The 17,518-nt window shown below is 35.8% G+C and overlaps 1 protein-coding gene across 7 annotated transcripts in view; it reads right to left on the reverse strand.

The window, feature by feature from the left end:
* Positions 1-17,518, reverse strand: part of EML4 (echinoderm microtubule associated protein like 4) — a 150,068-nt gene that overhangs the window by 61,299 nt on the left and 71,251 nt on the right. For 2 of the 7 annotated variants that reach the window (XM_003125196.6, XM_005662587.3), the window contains exons 3-7: positions 10,559-10,688; positions 7,015-7,188; positions 5,036-5,164; positions 4,254-4,279; positions 4,034-4,066 (exon numbers count right to left, since the gene is read on the reverse strand). In XM_003125196.6, coding sequence (XP_003125244.4) covers positions 4,034-4,066; positions 4,254-4,279; positions 5,036-5,164; positions 7,015-7,188; positions 10,559-10,688 — 492 coding nt within the window. The remainder of the gene's footprint in view (positions 1-4,033; positions 4,067-4,253; positions 4,280-5,035; positions 5,165-7,014; positions 7,189-10,558; positions 10,689-17,518) is intronic. The other 5 variants (XM_021087581.1, XM_005662588.3, XM_021087582.1 and 2 more) reach the window with 3 other exon arrangements.

Raw genomic sequence — 17,518 nt, forward strand, 5'->3', positions numbered from 1 at the left:
AAACTTTTCTATAAAATAGAAATGGCAATGCATGTTAGGATGAAAATGCCTTTCCTGCCTGTAAACTGGCAGTATATTTGTTAGAGGCCAAGTATATAATCTAGGCACTGCAAAAAATTTCCGAGACTAAGAGGGAGGCAATACACTACAATGGAAAGAGCATGAGCTTTGGAAAAAGACTGATTGGGATCTGAACCACAGCCTTACTCCTTCCTAGCTATGTGACTTTGGCCTCATTTTCCGAAGGGATCCGAGCCTCGTCTGCAACCTACACCACAGCTCACAGCAACCCGCCGGATCGTCAGCCCACTGAGCAAGGCCAGGGATCGAACCCGCAACCTCATGGTTCCTAGTCATATTCGTTAACCACTGCACCATGACAGGAACTCCTAAATTCTGGAATTGCAAAGTTTCGGATACCATCTCAGAAACAACAAAGAAACATTCTACCTGTAGCTCAATTAAGGGCTTTGGCTTTTTTGGTTTGTTTCCAAATGCACACCCTCTCAGCAGGCGATAAAATATGCCTTCTCTCAGTAGGTAACAAAATAAAGAGACAGGGTCAGTAGGAACTGCTATCCTGTATTATTACAGGTAAATTTTACCCATTCTTTCAAACACAATGCTCAGTTTACACAGGTGTGATCAGGTTTTAAGACAGAACATGCCTTGAGCCAACAGGTCAGAAAACACAAGGCCCTGAACGAAAGAACCTGCATTGGAATTCTTTAAATGTAGATTAAACACGAGTTAGTGAAGGTATGGGGGGCTGTCCTCCAGTTTCTGTCTGTTACAAGAAAAAGCTTCTAGAAAGCACTTAGTGATGTCTAGTTTAAGTATTAAGTATATGTGAAGAAAATGAGATCTAAGGTCTCAAGAGTCATAGGGAAATTTTTATTATCAGATAAAGAATGTTTCTTCATAATTTACTTTGGCAAATGAAATTTGTAGTTTCTATCCAACCAACACTCATAATTTTGGTCCTTGTAGGATTCTGATTTTTTTTTTTTTTTCAGTATGAACAGTATTTTCTCTCTGGAGGAAGCTAAAATATACAGAAAATCTGCCCAGTAAGCTACAAGCACCATGCTGTAAATTCTAACTGTGAATAAAAATGCAGGAAAATTTATTTATTGTTTTTTGTTTACATAAATAAATAAATAAATACATTGAGAACTATGTCTAGATACTCATGTCGCAACAGAAGAAAGGGTGGGGGAAAAAACTGTAACTGCAATGTATACATCTAAGGATAACCTGACCCCCTGCTGTACAGTGGGAAAATTAAAAAAAAAAATAATAATAATAATAAATAAATAAATAAAGGAGTTCCCACTGTGGCTCAGCGGAAACAAATCTGACTAGTGTACCTGAGGATGCAGGGTCAATCCCTGACCTTGCTCAGTGGGTTAAGGATCTGGTGTTAACATGAGCTGTGGTGTAGGTCACAGACAGCTTGGATCTGGCATTGCTGTGACTGTGGCATAGGCCAGCAGATACAGCTCAGATTCGACCCCTGGCTCAGAAACCTCCGTATGCTGCAGGAACAGCCCTAAAAAGACAGAAAAAAACAAGTCAAAAACAAAAAAAACCTTATCAAATGAATAATATTGTACTAGGACCTAAGTACTACATCTAATAATAAAGAGTCTTACAGGAAAAATTATTCATAGTTTTAATTTTGATGTGCTAAGTCTATTTATCTTGTGATGGGAAAGAATCCAACAGACCTAGGGAAAAGAGTAATGAAAGGGGCTTAAGCTTCAAGGATATGAGTATAGACAAGGATCTGAGTTAGTAAGAGCCTCTTCTTAGTGGTAAAACATGTCCTTTCCCCACACCGAGCCTCATGTATATCTCATTCCACCTCCTACTGCTTTCAACCACGGTTTCCTTCCGTCTAAGTGCTAATCACGGTGTGCAATGTACTGCTCTTCTCTGCTGTACCTGCAGGACACAGACCTCTCAGGTAATTTTCTCTGCTTCCACTCATCTATATGTACCAAATGTAAATAGGCTTGTTTTCTATTCAAAACAGATGATTTAGAGCAAGTCACACATCTGTCAAAAAAGAGCTAAAGAAATTAATAAATCATATTTTTAAAAGACTGTCCAAAAATGACAGCTATTTTAGATTAGTAGTTCAAGTATAAGAAAATGTACTGTGAAATGTATTTTTAATGGTCATCTTTTCATCTTAACTCCACATATTTGAGTGTGAAGTTTTACTGTCATATATATTAGTAACTAAAATTTACTTCGTTCTATATGCCAAGTACTATGTTTAAACACTTTATTATCTATAATTTTGTAATAATCCTTTGAGGGTTTATTACTATCTCAATTATAGATGAGAAAACAAAGACTTAAAGAAAGTGAACTAATCAGATTAAGGTCAATGGTGAAATCAGTCTCGATTCCAAAACTCATGTGTTTAAATATCTACACTATGTTGCCTATTTATACAACTCTACAAGTAGATTAAGCTGTATAGACAACTCAAGTGTAACTGTCCAAAACCAAACTCTTTTCTACACATCTACTCCTCTTTGAATGTTCCTTTTTTTTTTTTTTTTTTTTGTCTTTTTGCCTTTTCTAGGACCGATCCTGCAGCATATGGCGATTCCCAGACTAGGGTCTAATCGGAGCTGTAGCCACTGGCCTACACCAGAGCCACAGCAACGTGGGATCCGAGCCGTGTCTGCCACCTACACCACAGCTCACGGCAAAGCTGGATCCTTAACCCACTGAGTTGAGAATGTTTCTTCATAATTTACTTTGGCAAATGAAATTTGTAGTTTCTATCCAACCAACACTCATAATTTTTTGATATATATAATAGGAATTGCTTTTGTAAATAAAATTTCATTTTTTTCTTTAAGGTATTTCAACCATCACTTAATCTATATTTAATTCTAAAGGAGAGAGAAAGTAATATATAATAAAAAGAGAATGGCGAAAATCAACTTTAGAATTTTCATATAAAAACAAACGATCCAAAGAAGATTGAACATGTTTTTCTTACTAGAATCAAAGAAAGTAAAAATCTAGAAACATCGAGTTAAATCTCTAACAAAAATTTTAACCACACTGTATATGGTTACCATAATAACTAGCGCAGAAAACAAAGATAACTATGATGCATAGAAATGAGCTGTAAAAAGCATGCACTGAAAGAACATGCTTTTACTTAGAACAGCATGCTTCAATTAGATTTGCAGGCAATCAAAGGAGATGTAAAACTGATGTGTAAGTCTTATCTACTTGGCAATTAAATTAAATACACATTTACAGAAAGTCTGCTCTCCTTTTTTGGATCAGAACAAGCCAACAACAGCAAGTAGCCAGAAATTACAAATAATACAAAAGAAAAATTTTAAGAGGAAATGGATTTGCTAGACTCATATTTTAAGTCTTAGCTTTAAGAAATGGGTGATTATTTGCAATGAAGTTGGCAAGACAGGAAAATAAATTAAAACTTATAAATCTTTTAAATGGCTTTTCTTTTTTCCTTTCTTTTAGGGCCACACCTGAGGCACAAAGAGCTTCCCAGGCTAGGGGTCTAATCAGAGCTACAGCTCTGGCCTACACCACAGCCACAACAACGCAGAATCCAAGCCACATCTGTGACCTACACCACAGCCCACAGCAACGCTGGATCCTTAACCCACTGAGTGAGGCCAGGGATCGAACCCACAACCTCATGGTTCCTAGTCGGATTCGTTTCCAATGCACCACCATGGGAACTCCTTAAATGGCTTTTTCTTAGTATACCTTTTTTTTTTTTTTTCTTTTTAAGGGTGAAATTCTCCTTAGTATTTCATACCTCTTTGTAATAATATACTTATTTCTACTGTTGACCTTGAATCTTCAGAGCTCATAGAAGATTTTTAGAGAAGTGGTTGGATTCACTAGTTCAAATTACCATATTTTCTTTATTAAGAGGACAGGAAGTATAAACAATGAAAAGCCAAATAAGAGATCCAAGAAGAAATTAACTTAGAAGGCGACCAACTGTGTAGCTTATTCTTACCTTGACTGTTTTTTTCACGGGTTGACATTTTTGCTGGTTGAGACAAAAATGACATATCTTACAATAAAAATTGGGTATTTTTTTTAAAGACTATAATAAGTACTTTTTTTTTTTTAAAGCTGTGAGCTAATAAAGTACACTGAATGAAAATGTCAATATTATAAAAAATTTCACTGATGTAGAAAAGACAAATATTTTTTAAAAAGGACTTTCAGTTTACCTTGGTTGATGATGACATCTTTATGCCTACAAAAGGAATTCAAAGACATTTATTTTATAATTTTATTTGGCTGACCATTATAATCATCTGAAGAAACTGAAAAAGCTTCAATGCCTAGGCTACACCCCAGACAAATCTCTAGACATGAAATTCGGGCATCAGTATTTTTTAAGTTTCTCTCTGGTTTCAACTACTAATATATACTATTTCATAACACATGAATATTCCATAAGCTCACCTAGACAGTGAAAGCATAGAATTTATGAAAAATACTCAAATTTTTATGGGATTATTGAGATTTTTTATTTGAGTTGAGAGGTATTAACAAGAAGATATAGCTTTTCTTTCTTTCTTTTTTTTTTTTTTTTTTTGCTTTTTAGTGGCATATGGAAGTTCCCAGACTAGGAGTCAAATTAGAGTTGCAGCTGCCAGCCTATACCACAACCACAGCAACATAGGATCAGAGCTGCATCTCTGACGTACACCACAGCTCACTGCAACACCAGATCCTTAACCCAGTGAGCATGGCCAGGGACCGAACTTGCATCCTCGTGGATACCAGCTGGGTTTGTTACTGCTGAGCCACAACAGAAACTTCCAAGCCTTTTTTTTTTTTTAAGAAAAATACACTTAGAAGAGACAAAGAATAAATTACAATATAAATTTTAAGAAATGATTGAAACCAGGCATATAATTGTACATGCAAACGTGACAGTGAAAGAATAAATAACTTTCAGATATAACTGAGATATAATCTGAGAATTTTCAGATATAATACTTACTTGTCTGTATTTTTTATAACTTTGGATATTAATTTTGATGTTGAAACTGCCTTGAATAATTTGTTACGGCTATCATCTGAATTTTCCCATGAATTATGTGACTTTTCAGCTGTTGCTGGTCGTTTTATGCTGCAAGAAACATATTAATTTCTTAGAGAAAGATTTTATATATAGCAATGACATGTAGTTGACAGTTAAAATAGAACATAAAAGCAGCAATTAACATTTTCTTAAAGCTAATCCAGAAAAGAGAAGGAAGGATTAGTTGAAAGTTCTGTGCCTGGATGAGTGTAGGAGTTAAACAAGGCAATTATCAAATCTGTTTTTTAATTTTCACTATTACTCAGAAGATTCACTAGAACAAATATTATTTAAAAAAACTTGCTTAAAATCAGAGTAATTATCTCATAACTTGTGAAATTGTGTGGATTTGTGAAAAAAAAAATCTACACTTTTTCAAAGTTATTACAAGGCTCCTATTTTCATTTTTATGTTCTCATGTAAATTATACATGGTACAAATGCCAATTTCTAAATAAATTGTGGGACTAAAAGTAAACTCTTATTTATAACTTTTAGAGGCAATTTTACCCATGATCAGAAATAAACACAATTTAACATAAGGATGTTGTATTATCAGCACTGATTCCATATATTTACAACTGAAATATTTTGATTTATAAATGATTTTTTTTTGGCTGCACTGCTAACTGTCCTACAACTCATCCAGTCTTCAATATTTCTTGTAACAGTATATCCAAAATTTAGAATGGCAAGCACATTTCCAGGAGACCTTAAGAAGCTGAAAAAAAGATCTGGGACAAAGAAGATGCCAAGTCAAATCAGAACCTTAAAGAGACTGATTATCAAAAAGCCACCTTTAACCACACACAATCCAAAGTTGCATAACATTAACAAGCTATATCCAAGGAAAACTCCCATGAGACCAGGCAGAAGAATTACAAACCATTTAGATAGCATAAGAATCTGCGTGAGAGAGACACACAAGCATTTTAAAAATGTTAAACATGCATCAATCAAATGAAGGGTGTTGTGTTTTCCCAAATTTCCATTAGAGTTGAGGCAAAATATTAAACTAATCAAATAAAAATATATTAAAATGTTTTAGGAATGGATGTCATTTATTTTTACTAAGATCCTAGCCAGTTCTAGAAATGATTTAATATTTCCCTAATATTTCCAAGCAGAAGTATCATGATAAAATATATCTATACCTAATCATAAAACTTGAATCAACATCCCTAAAGCAGGCACATTTCATAAAGATAGTCTAAATATTTGATTACAAGGCAGCTGTAGTTTGAACTCCCAGCATGCAATTTAGATCCCCAATTTAGGCTCACACACATCGTTAGAATGTTTTTCCCTTCTCCCCCCTCTCATAACTTTAAAATATTAATTATTACAGACATAGAGAGAAGCTCTCGAGCAAGCCTTTAGCACTGAAAAGATCAGGTGAAACGGATTCTTACTCAAGCAAGAACTTATCCTCCCAAAACCCAAAACTGAAAGAGATGCAGTAGCAATGAGGAGCCATTTGTTGCGAAGGGCCCTTGCAAGTTGAAGGTTGTAATGATGCCAAAATAGCGTGAGGATAATTACATACGGCAATTTTCTATCCATGGCTATGAATTTATGCATAGTTATATATAAATGTTTTAAAATTCTGTAATTTTGTTTATAAAAATGTTTTGGTTTTAGAGTAGGTTACTTTTGCCTTCCTTTCATCAAATTGTTTATAACTTAGTTTTTCCCTCTGGTTTTATCTGATAAATTTGGACCTTAAATTTCCATTCCCCACTGTGTTAAAATACAGACTACAGCAACGAAGAAGTGGGGAAAGAAAAGGCAACCAGGCTTTTCTCTTGGCATCCACAGATAGCCAACTTTTCCTCAAGTCACAGAATTTAGGTATCGTTACAACCATTCCCTAGCTCTGTACTTTGGGTCAGTTAAAACCTTTTGGTGGGAGTAGAATTCTTGCTTTCTTGAGTTTGTCTGTGTATTTGGAGAGGCTGTGAAGAGGGTTGGGGAGAAGGTGATGCTCGAATTTGTGGACTTTGATCATTAGAGTGAGATTCCTCTTTTTTTTCTCTCTGTCCTTGTGGTTTTTCTTTCTTTTTTTCTGTACCACTGTAAAATAAAGTATAACATGGAACAACACATATTTAAACAAATAAAAAAAGATATCAAACGATGGAAAAAGTTGAATTAATATTCAAAATCCTAAATCATACAGCTAATACAATTTATGCTGCTTTCATTGAATAATGAAGATATTTTTTAAAAAACTCTGGAAGCTATTAAAATCTTCAGTGAAGAACTTACTATAATTCTAAGGCAACAGATCCTATGAAGATAGCCTCTTTGCACCAAAACAGCCTCTAATGAATTTTGCCATCTTGGCAGACTTGAGGGGGACAACAGAAGCCCTAATTGACTTCAATTTACTTAAATCAGAGCCTTAGTGATACTTTACATTACTTCTGTAAAACATAACTGACACCCAAGGTACACTATTCATAGATTATTCTCTAATTCCCGTTTCTTCTGTATACTTCTGCCCCTGCCAGTTGAATTTTAAACTTACCAAGAGTCCATTGTGTTTTTTCCCTGAACCTGCTTGTGTCAGTGTATTTTAATTATGTAAGTTAATAAAATACAAAGCAAATTAACAAAATGTACATAGAATTATAATTTCTATGTAAACTAAGTTGAATGCTTTGGAAAGACTCCATAAAAATGAATTACTAAAAAAACTGCTCTTAAATCTTGTGTAGATGAAACAATTATAAAAGGTTGAGGAAAAAAAATCAGAAAAAGAAACGGGTTCTAATTCATATTATTTTACAAGTTTGAAATTTCTTACTGTCTTAAAAAAATGAAACTAAAAATTATAAAAAATGATTTATAAGTGTATTTTATGCAAGACAGTCAATAAAGAATCTAATCAGAGATGCACACTTAGAAAGGGGTGACTCATCCTTTCATTAAAAAGTTGACAAATGAACATTGTGAACATATTTTAAGTTAAAATATTTAAGATATTTATGTATAAATTCTTACTATTCTACACTTTGATTCTTGAGTAATGAAGTATCTGCTACTCCTGATCACAATGGCTAAGAGTCCTTATATTGTGTAAACACTTTTAGCAGTATTACAAAACAGACGGAATCAATGATTCCAGGGCTGAAAGGTACAAAACTACCAACTACTTAATCAAATGACATTTTTAAATTTGACAATAAGGTGCATAATCTACAAAGTATGTTTAAGAACATTCTAAACTAATATATGTAGGTACGTAAAACTTAATCACATAATAATAGTAATGTTAAAATATAATTTTGACAGTGACATTTTTTAATGCGATTCATTCTGATAACTTCTGACTTGAAAAAGGCCTTTGTGTTGTTCATATTCAACTTTTTAAAGTATGTGCTTGAGAAATACAATTCTATCTCAAAAATATCAGATTAATTTTGAAATTTCTCCTTGGTCTACAAACAATCCTGAATGCATATAGCACTAGGCCACTGGTCTTAGGCGAGCCCAGTAGAATCTAAAAGAGATTTTCCTTCTGAGTTATTTAAAAGCAAAACACAAAGTAACATAAAGTAACATACTCATCTGGTTTTAGACTGCTGCCTCACTACTGTACACAGTACTGATCACTGCACAGAACTATAGCTATGTAAGAAAATGAGCTGGGAAAAAACAATGGAATTCCCTGGTGGCTTAGTGGGTTAAGGATCCAGAGTTGTCACTGCTGTGGCATGGGCTTGATCCTTAGTCCAGAGACTTGTGCAAGCCACAGGTGCAGCTAAAAAGAAAAGAAAAGAGAAGAAAAGGAAAGAAAGAAAATGGGTTGAATCCAAACTACTACTGGACACAAAAAGGATGTATTATTACTAAAAACTGTATTAAAAATTTCCACTAAATGTTTTCCTAATTTGTATTTTTCTCTTGAAACTGGAGCACAGGTAATGAATTACAGCATGCTCTGGAAGAGAAAGTCTAGTTTCTGTAATAAAAATGACTTTAATGACTGAACCCTAGAACGGGCTTTTAAAAGGCCTTAAGATCTTGTCATCTCTTCACCATTCCTACAGTCAAACGTCTGGTTAAAACCTGTAAACTCACAATGATGAATAATTTAGCCACTGGTATTAGTTTATTGAGGCAGCCATTTTCTTTTTTCTTTCTTTTTTTTTTTCCCCCATTTTAGGGCCACACCCAGGGCACGTGGAAGTTCCCAGGCTAGAGGGCTATGCCACAGCCACAGCCACCTGGGATCCGAGCCACGTCTGTGAGCTATATCACAGCTCATGGCAACGCCAGATCCCTGACCCACTGAGCGAGGCCAGGAATCAAACCTGCATCCTCATGGATACTAGTTGGATTCATTTCCACTGTGCCACAATGGGAGCTCTGAGGCAATCATTTTCCATCAGCACATTTTAAATATTATTCTATTAAAGTGTTTCCTTTTCTTTTTTTTTGCTTTTTAGGGCCGTACTCGTGGCATATGGAGGTTCCCAGGCTAGGGGTTGAATTGGAGCTACAGCTGCTGGCCTACGCCACAGCCACAGCAATGCAGGATCCAAGGCACGTCTGCAACCCACACCACAGCTCACGGCAACGCTGGATCCCCAACCCACTGAGCGAGATTAGGGATCGAACCTGCAACCTCACAGTTCCCAGTCAGACTCATCTCTGCTGCACCATGACAGGAACTCTCTAAAGTTTTTCCTTAATCATTCTTTAATCAATCTCATATCTGAAGAAAACAGATATAAGATTATGTGGTTAATCTTTTATGGTCTTTCCAAACTATATGGAATAATCTGTTAGAAATTACACAAAAGCAGAAAAATCGTGAAGCAATTTTATTGAGTAGATTGAATCAATTAACTGATGAAAAGAACATTGGGAATGTTAATCTGTAATCCACTGAAACTTTTACAATTACAGTATTTCCAATGCCCTCCTGCCCACCATCCCTTAACATACAAGGACACAACATAGTATTATAATATTTTAAATTAAGCCTCAATTTTATAGTCCTGGTTAAAGAATAAAAGTTATAATGGCATTTACTCTTCCATTAATGTAGATATATATAAAAGATTCTATTTCCTCTTTAAATATGTGATGATAAATTTATCACTTATAAAATTACATTAAATACAGTGATGCTTATCTCATCAACAAACGCTTATTTAAAAGAAACAATTAAAAAAAAACAAACAAACCCACAAACCAGGAAACGGAACTGCTTGCTTTAGTAAGAAGTAAAAGCTTCCTCGTACAACTCCATAGGTATGATGAACATAAACTCAGTGAGTATAGGCTGGCTATCTCCACATTTAGAGGCAAAGAATTCAAAAGACATGCTCACCTGAATTCCATACAGCTCTATTTCATATTCTTTTCAAAAGTAGACTGAGTTATCATAGTCAGACAATTTTGCAATGTTAGCTTTTTTACAAATGGATACCTTTTAGCAGCAGATGAAAGAGTTTCTTTTCTTGCGATTGAGACAGAGCTGGTGTGACTTGGTTTTCTGTTTGAACCACTCCCATTGGTTATACAGGACATGGAAATAGCTTCTCGAAGGCCTGGCTGGCCTAGAGATAGATGGTTAAGAAAAAATTATTTACACCAAATTTCAAAATATTCCCCAAAGATTAGAACTTAAAAAAAAAAAAGTAAGGCCATTAGTGTTTAGACCTAGCAAGCAGATTGTTTCCCCCTGTATGCACATGCAATGTTATTGTCCGAAGATTTCATCTCATCAAAACAGACTTATAGAAAAGCCATGATAAGTTCCTGAATTGTGGCTAGACTCATTCTCTAGCTAAATGATTTGCTCTTGACACAGCAGCTTTAAAGTACATGATTCAAAGGTGTGCCCCAAGTACACCACAAATCCCTTAAACATCAATTTTCAGAAATAGGAACTCCCATTGTGGCTCAGTGGTAATGAACTCAACAAGTATCCATAAGGATGCAGGTTTGACCCCTGGCTCTGCTCAGTGGATTAAGGATCCGGCCTTGCCATGAGCTGTGGTCTAGGTCACGGATGTGGCTTGGATCCAGCATTGTTGTGGCTGTGGCACAGGCTGCCAGCTGCAGCTCTGATTCCACTCCAAGCCTGGGAACTTCCATACGCTGCAGGTGCAGCCCTAAAAAGCAAGGGGCGGGGGTGGGGGGGCTAAATCTTAGAATATTGTCCCATATAAATAAACTATAAGTATATAAAATACCTTGTTATCTTAATTTACACCGTAGAAGGATTGGAAAAAATGTGTAGTGGGTATGCTGGGAGGGTCAGGAAGACTCAAACTCACAAAAGAGCCACATTTACTAAGAGGAGTATTTTTAAAAAATTTGGGACTAGAGAATAATTTTGAATTTCTGGGCTTAGTTTTCTCACATGCAGACAAGAAAATCTAACTTTTATAATCGGCCAATTTCATGTTTCTTTTTTTTTTTCTTTTTGTCTTTTTAGGGCTGCATGCACAGCATATGGGGGTTCCCAGGCTAGGGGTGCAATCGGAGCTACAGCTGCCAGCCTATGCCACAGCCACAGCAATGCCAGATCCAAGCCACATCTTTGACCTACAGCACAGCTCATGGCAACATTGGATCCTTAACCCACTGAGCAAGGCCAGGGATGGAACTTGCATCCTCATGCATGCTAGTCAGATTCATTTCCGCTGAGCCACAACAGGAACTCATGTTTCTTTGTTTGCTTCTCTTTATAAAAACACAGAGAGCAAAACCCATTATATAGAGAGCCTAAAATATTTGGCATCCTACAGTGTTATGCACACAATGTATGTATAGCACTGCATTTTTGACAATAATAAGCTGTCGGGGACCACGTGGAATCATCTAAAGTGCTTACTTAATATAGAAACTTCTAGCCCCTACCTCAGATGGAATGAATCAGAAGAATAGAAGGAAAATTTTCACATAGTAAGGTACAATAACCTCCAAATTATGCTAGTATCACTGGTCACTAGATTTAGTGCTAAACTGCCAAACACGTGACTTCTTGTTATAGGGACTTTTTATTTTTATTGTGGTAAAATATGTACAAAATTTATGATTTTAACTATTTGAAAATGTGCAATTCAGTGGCATTTATTATATTCACAATATTGAGCAACCATTCCCACTACTCAGTTCAGAACATTTTATTACCCCTTCCTCCCCCTGTCCTTGTCAACCATTAATCTGCATTGTCTCTATAGTTCTGCCTATTCTGAATATTCATATACATGGAATCATATAATATGTGTTTTTGTGTCCAGCTTCTTTCACTTAGCACAAAGTTTTTAAGGTTCATCCATGTGGCAGCAAGGTAATAGCACTTTATTCTTTTTTATGGCTGAATAATATTCCATTGTAGGACTATGCCACATTTTATGTATCCATTCATCTGTTCATGGACATGTGGGTTATTTCCACCTTTTGGCTACTGTTAATAGTGCTGCATCTGCACCCAAATTTCTATTTGAACATGTTTTCAATTACATTTGGGGGTATATAACTAGGAATAGGATTTTTGGGTCACAGGGTTATTTTATGTTTAACTTATGAGGAACTCCAAATCTAGCACCAGCACCATGTTACAATGCTACAAGCAACACATGAAGCTTCCAATTCCACCACATCCTTGCCAACACTTGTTATTTTTCATTTTTGTTTGTTTTTAAAATTATAGCCATCTCAGTGGCTATGCAGTACTATCTCATCATGGTTTCGATTTACATTTTCCTAATAATGAGAATCTTTTTTTTTTTTTTTTTTTTTTTGTCTTTTTAGGGCTACACCCTCGGCATATGAAAGTCTCCAGACTAGGGGTCAAATTTGAGCTATAGCTGCCAGCCTACGCCACAGCCACGCATCTGCGACCTACCCCACAGCTCCGGGCAATGCTGGATCTTTAATCCACTGAGTGAGGCAAGGGATCAAACACACATCCTCATAGATACTAGTGGAGTTTGTTACCGCTGAGCCATGACAGGAACTCCTAATAATGAGAATCTTTTACTGGGCTTGCTGGCCATTTGTATATCTTCTTTGGAGAAATAGCTATTCAAGATTTTTGCCTATTTTTCAATAGGATTATATGATGCAAATTGTTTAGAGTGCTCTCTTAAAATCCTTTTATTTCTAAAAGGTCTGTATTAATATCTCCCATTTTCACTTCTGATTTCAACAGTTTAAGTCTTCCTTCTTATTTTCTTATTCATTCTAGTTTGTCGTTTATCTTTTTAATTTTTTTTTAAATCAACTTTTGGCTTCACTAATTCTATTGTTTTTCTGTTCCCTGTTTCATTTACCTCTAATCTTTACTACTTCCTTCCTTCTGCAAGCTTTGGTTTTCATTTTTTTTCCTTTCTTTTCTCTTCCCTTAAGATTAAAGTTAGGTTATTGATTGAGATCTTTTTTCTTTTTTTTTGGCGAAGGAGAAAAAAACAGTTTTATTGCTTTGCCATGCAAAGAAGGCCATAGTATGCTAATGTCCTGAAGTGTGCCCTCCTTTTCTCTTTTATAATACGGGTATATACAGCTATAAATTTTCCTCTGAGCACTGCTTCTGCTAATCACTAGCTGATTTTTGAAATAAATATTTTTAAACTTGTTATGCAAAAAACCCACTAGCCACTATATTAAAAATGCATATAGTCTACAATCACTTCTTATGCTCTCTTTCAACGTTCTAAACTTCATCTCAGAAAACATACAGATGGCCAAAAAACACATGGAAAGATGTTCAACATCACTCATTATTAGAGAAATGCAAATCAAAACCACTATGAGGTACCACCTTACACCAGCCAGAATGGCCATCATCAAAAAGTCTACAAACAATAAGTGCTGGAGAGGGTGTGGAGAAAAAGGAACCCTAGTACACTGTTGGTGGGATTGTAAATTGGTGCAACCACTGTGGAAAACAGGATGGAGATTCCTCAGAAAACTAAAAATAGAACTACCATTTGACCCAGCAATCCCACTCCTGAGCATCTATCCAGAGACAACCGTGACTCACAAAGACACATGTACTCCGACGTTCACTGCAGCACTACTTGCAATAGCCAAGACATGGAAACACCCTAAATGTCCATCAACAGAGGAGCGGATCAAGAAGATGTGGTACATGTACACAATGGAATAGTACTCAGCCATTAAAAGGAACGAAAGACCGGCATTTTTAGCAACATGGATGGACCTAGAAATTATCATGCTAAATGAGGTCAGCCATACAATGAGACACCAACATCAAATGCTTTCACTGACATGTGGAATCTGAAAAAAGGACAGACTGAACTTTGCAGAACAGATACTGACTCACAGACTTTGAAAAACTTATGGTCTCCAAAGGAGACAGTTTGGGGGGTGGGGGGATGCTCTGGGGTTGTGGGATGGAAATCCTGTAAAATTGGATTGTGATGATCATTGTACAACTACAAATGTAATAAATTCATTGAGTAATAAAAAAATTAACTAAAAAAAATAAATAAATAAACTTTGTCTCAAGTAAAAAGAGATCAATCACACCCATTAGGATGGCTGTTATTTAAAAAACAAAACAGGAATTTCCATCATGGCACAGCAGAAACGAATCCAACTAGGAACCATGAGGTTGCAGGTTCAGTCCCCGGCCTCTCTCAGTGGGTTAAGGATCCAGCGTTGCTGTGAGCTATGGTGTAGGTTGCAGATGCAGCTCAGATCTGGTGTTGCTGTGGCTGTGGTGTAGGCTGGCAGCTGTAGCTCCGACTGGACCCCTAGCCTGGGAACCTCCGTATGCCGTGGGTGTGGCCCTAAAAAGCGAAATTAATTAATTAATTAAAAAACAAAACTAAACTAAACAAGCAAACAAAAATAACAAGTGTTAACAAGGATGTGAAGAAACCTGAATCCTTGTGTATTTCTGAGAGGACTGTAAAATGGTACACCTGCTGTAGAAAACAGTATTGGCTATTCCTCAAAAAGTTAAACATGGAAGTACCATATAACCTGGCAATTCCAATTCTAGGTATATACACCTAAAAGAATTGAAAGCGGGGAGTGAAGAAAATATCTGTAGAGCAATATTCATAGCAGCATTATTTACAACAGCCAAAAAGATGGAAACCTCCCAAATGTCTACTGACAGATGAATGGTACATACATATAATGGAATACTATTCAGTCTAAAAAAGGAATAAAATTGTGAAACATACTATAACATGGATCAACCCTGAAGACACTATTCTAAGTGAAATAAGCCAGACAGAAAAGGACATATATTTTATGATTTCAATTATACAAGGCACCTGGAGTAGTCAAATTCATAGAAACAGAAAACAAAATTGCAGCTGCTAGGGTCAGGGGTGTGGGGGGTGAGGAGTGAATGGATACAGAGTTTCAGTTTGGGAAGATGAAAGAGTTCTAGAAATGGATGGTGGTGCTGGTACACAACAACGTGAATAAATTTAATGCCACCAAACTGTACCCCTAAAAATGGTTAAAGAGGTAAATTTTATGTTATGTATATTTTACCGCAGTAAAAAATGTTTTTTTAAAAAAGAAATCAATACATGATCAATGTTTCTAGGTCCTACAGCTGACTGTTCAGCTCCTCATATGCTTTCAAGGTATCCTGTGGAATTATCATTCATCTTCATATGATTAGATGGTAGTGCATGACTCACAGTTTTGAACAGTCTTAGGAAGCTCTATTCACATCCTAGATACTTACTCTAGAAAGACTAGATATCTTTTGATGTGTCTTGGCCATTTCAGGGCCTATATATAATGGCTTCCTTTTTATTATTTAACATACAGGCTTCCAACTATTGAGCCAGTTATAAAGTTTACTCCATAGAGTAGCAACAATTTAAAAAAAACTGAAAATTTTGCGCAATTATCTAGTCATTTTATTATCTTTATTATGCAAAATAAATGGAAAAGTAGAAAAATGAAGATGCTGATGTGAGTAAAAGGAAGGTCTCAAAGACATACTATATGGTGGAAAATTATTAAGTACTGTATGTTGAAAATGACAAATCTTTAACCTAAACTGACCTCTCACTGAATGTGGCTGAATGTATAGGCCCTAGTGAAAGAAAAATAAAAATTAGAAACACTGGAGAAATTTTGGAGCCACACCGAAGATGGATGGAAGTACAAATAATTTTATTATATTTTAAAATTTCTTTATCAAAGCCCCTTCAACATATACATATGATGTATGTCTTTCAGGAATGAATTATGTGTAAATCTTGTGATAAACTGGAATGCAGCAGTGACACAGGTCATGGACCAATAGTCATTTTTGAATTTTCTGTTTTAAATTAGTTTAGATCCTTACACACAAATATGCAAAGAGAGAAAAGTTACTTCATGTTGTTTTACTTCAAGGAGAAAAGAAGAGCTTGTATTTCACACACACCAAGCTAGCAATTGTCTCCAACAGAAAAACAAACACATTCTCCCAGTTAGTATAAATGGGATACTCTCTTTTGCTTCTAAATATTCTGATTAGGATCACAATTTGCATGAGTAGTAAGTCCTCTGTAACTCATTTAGAATTTAATAAACTGTAGATATTCCACTTGCTAAACACCAAGTTACTGCTATTCGAAAAATAAATACATAATTCTGTATATAATTCATAAACACATACAGCTGTCCCTTGGCATCCATAGGGGATTAGTTCCAGCACACCCCGAAACCCCCACAAACTCCAAAGATGCTCAAGTCTGCAGGACAATTGTACTATGCCATTTTACATCAGGGACTTGAGCATCCTTGAATTGTGGTGTCTTCAAGGGTCCTGGAATCAACTGGATACTAAGGGATGGCTATATACTCAAAGCAACTCCTTGATCCTGTATTCCCATGACCCCACCCTCCACCCCCTTGACATAGGCACTCACTCACCTCTATTACAAGTCTAACATTTGGAAAAGAGCCACCTGTCTTTACTTTCTATTTGCACCTCAACCTTCCGCAATCTGGCTGTCATCTAACCATTTCATAGAAACTTTCTTGCCAAGATCACCAATGACTTCTTTTTCACTAAATTCAATGGATATTTTTCAGTCCTCATCTTGCTCACATTTTCTTCAACATCTAAAATTGCTGATCACTCAGATAAGGATAATGTCTTTGGTTTCTAGAACACTGACCTTGTCTGAATTTCTACTTAGTTCTCACCATTTCTTCTCACTTTCATTTGCTGGATATTCTTTTTTTGCTCAGATTTTATTGGCAAGATAAATATCTTCGCTATTCAGACAGCCATCATACCCTTCTCATAATTTTTTATATATAACTTCTATTGAACATCTTCCCACAAACTTGTTTCCCTCCTCCCACCAAAGAAAACAATTAAAACCTGGTACTCTGTGATTCATGGTGAAGGACACACCACCCATTTACTGTACAAACCAGAAAA

Source organism: Sus scrofa, chromosome 3 (assembly GCF_000003025.6).
Source record: "Sus scrofa isolate TJ Tabasco breed Duroc chromosome 3, Sscrofa11.1, whole genome shotgun sequence".
Lineage (NCBI taxonomy): Eukaryota > Metazoa > Chordata > Mammalia > Artiodactyla > Suidae > Sus > Sus scrofa.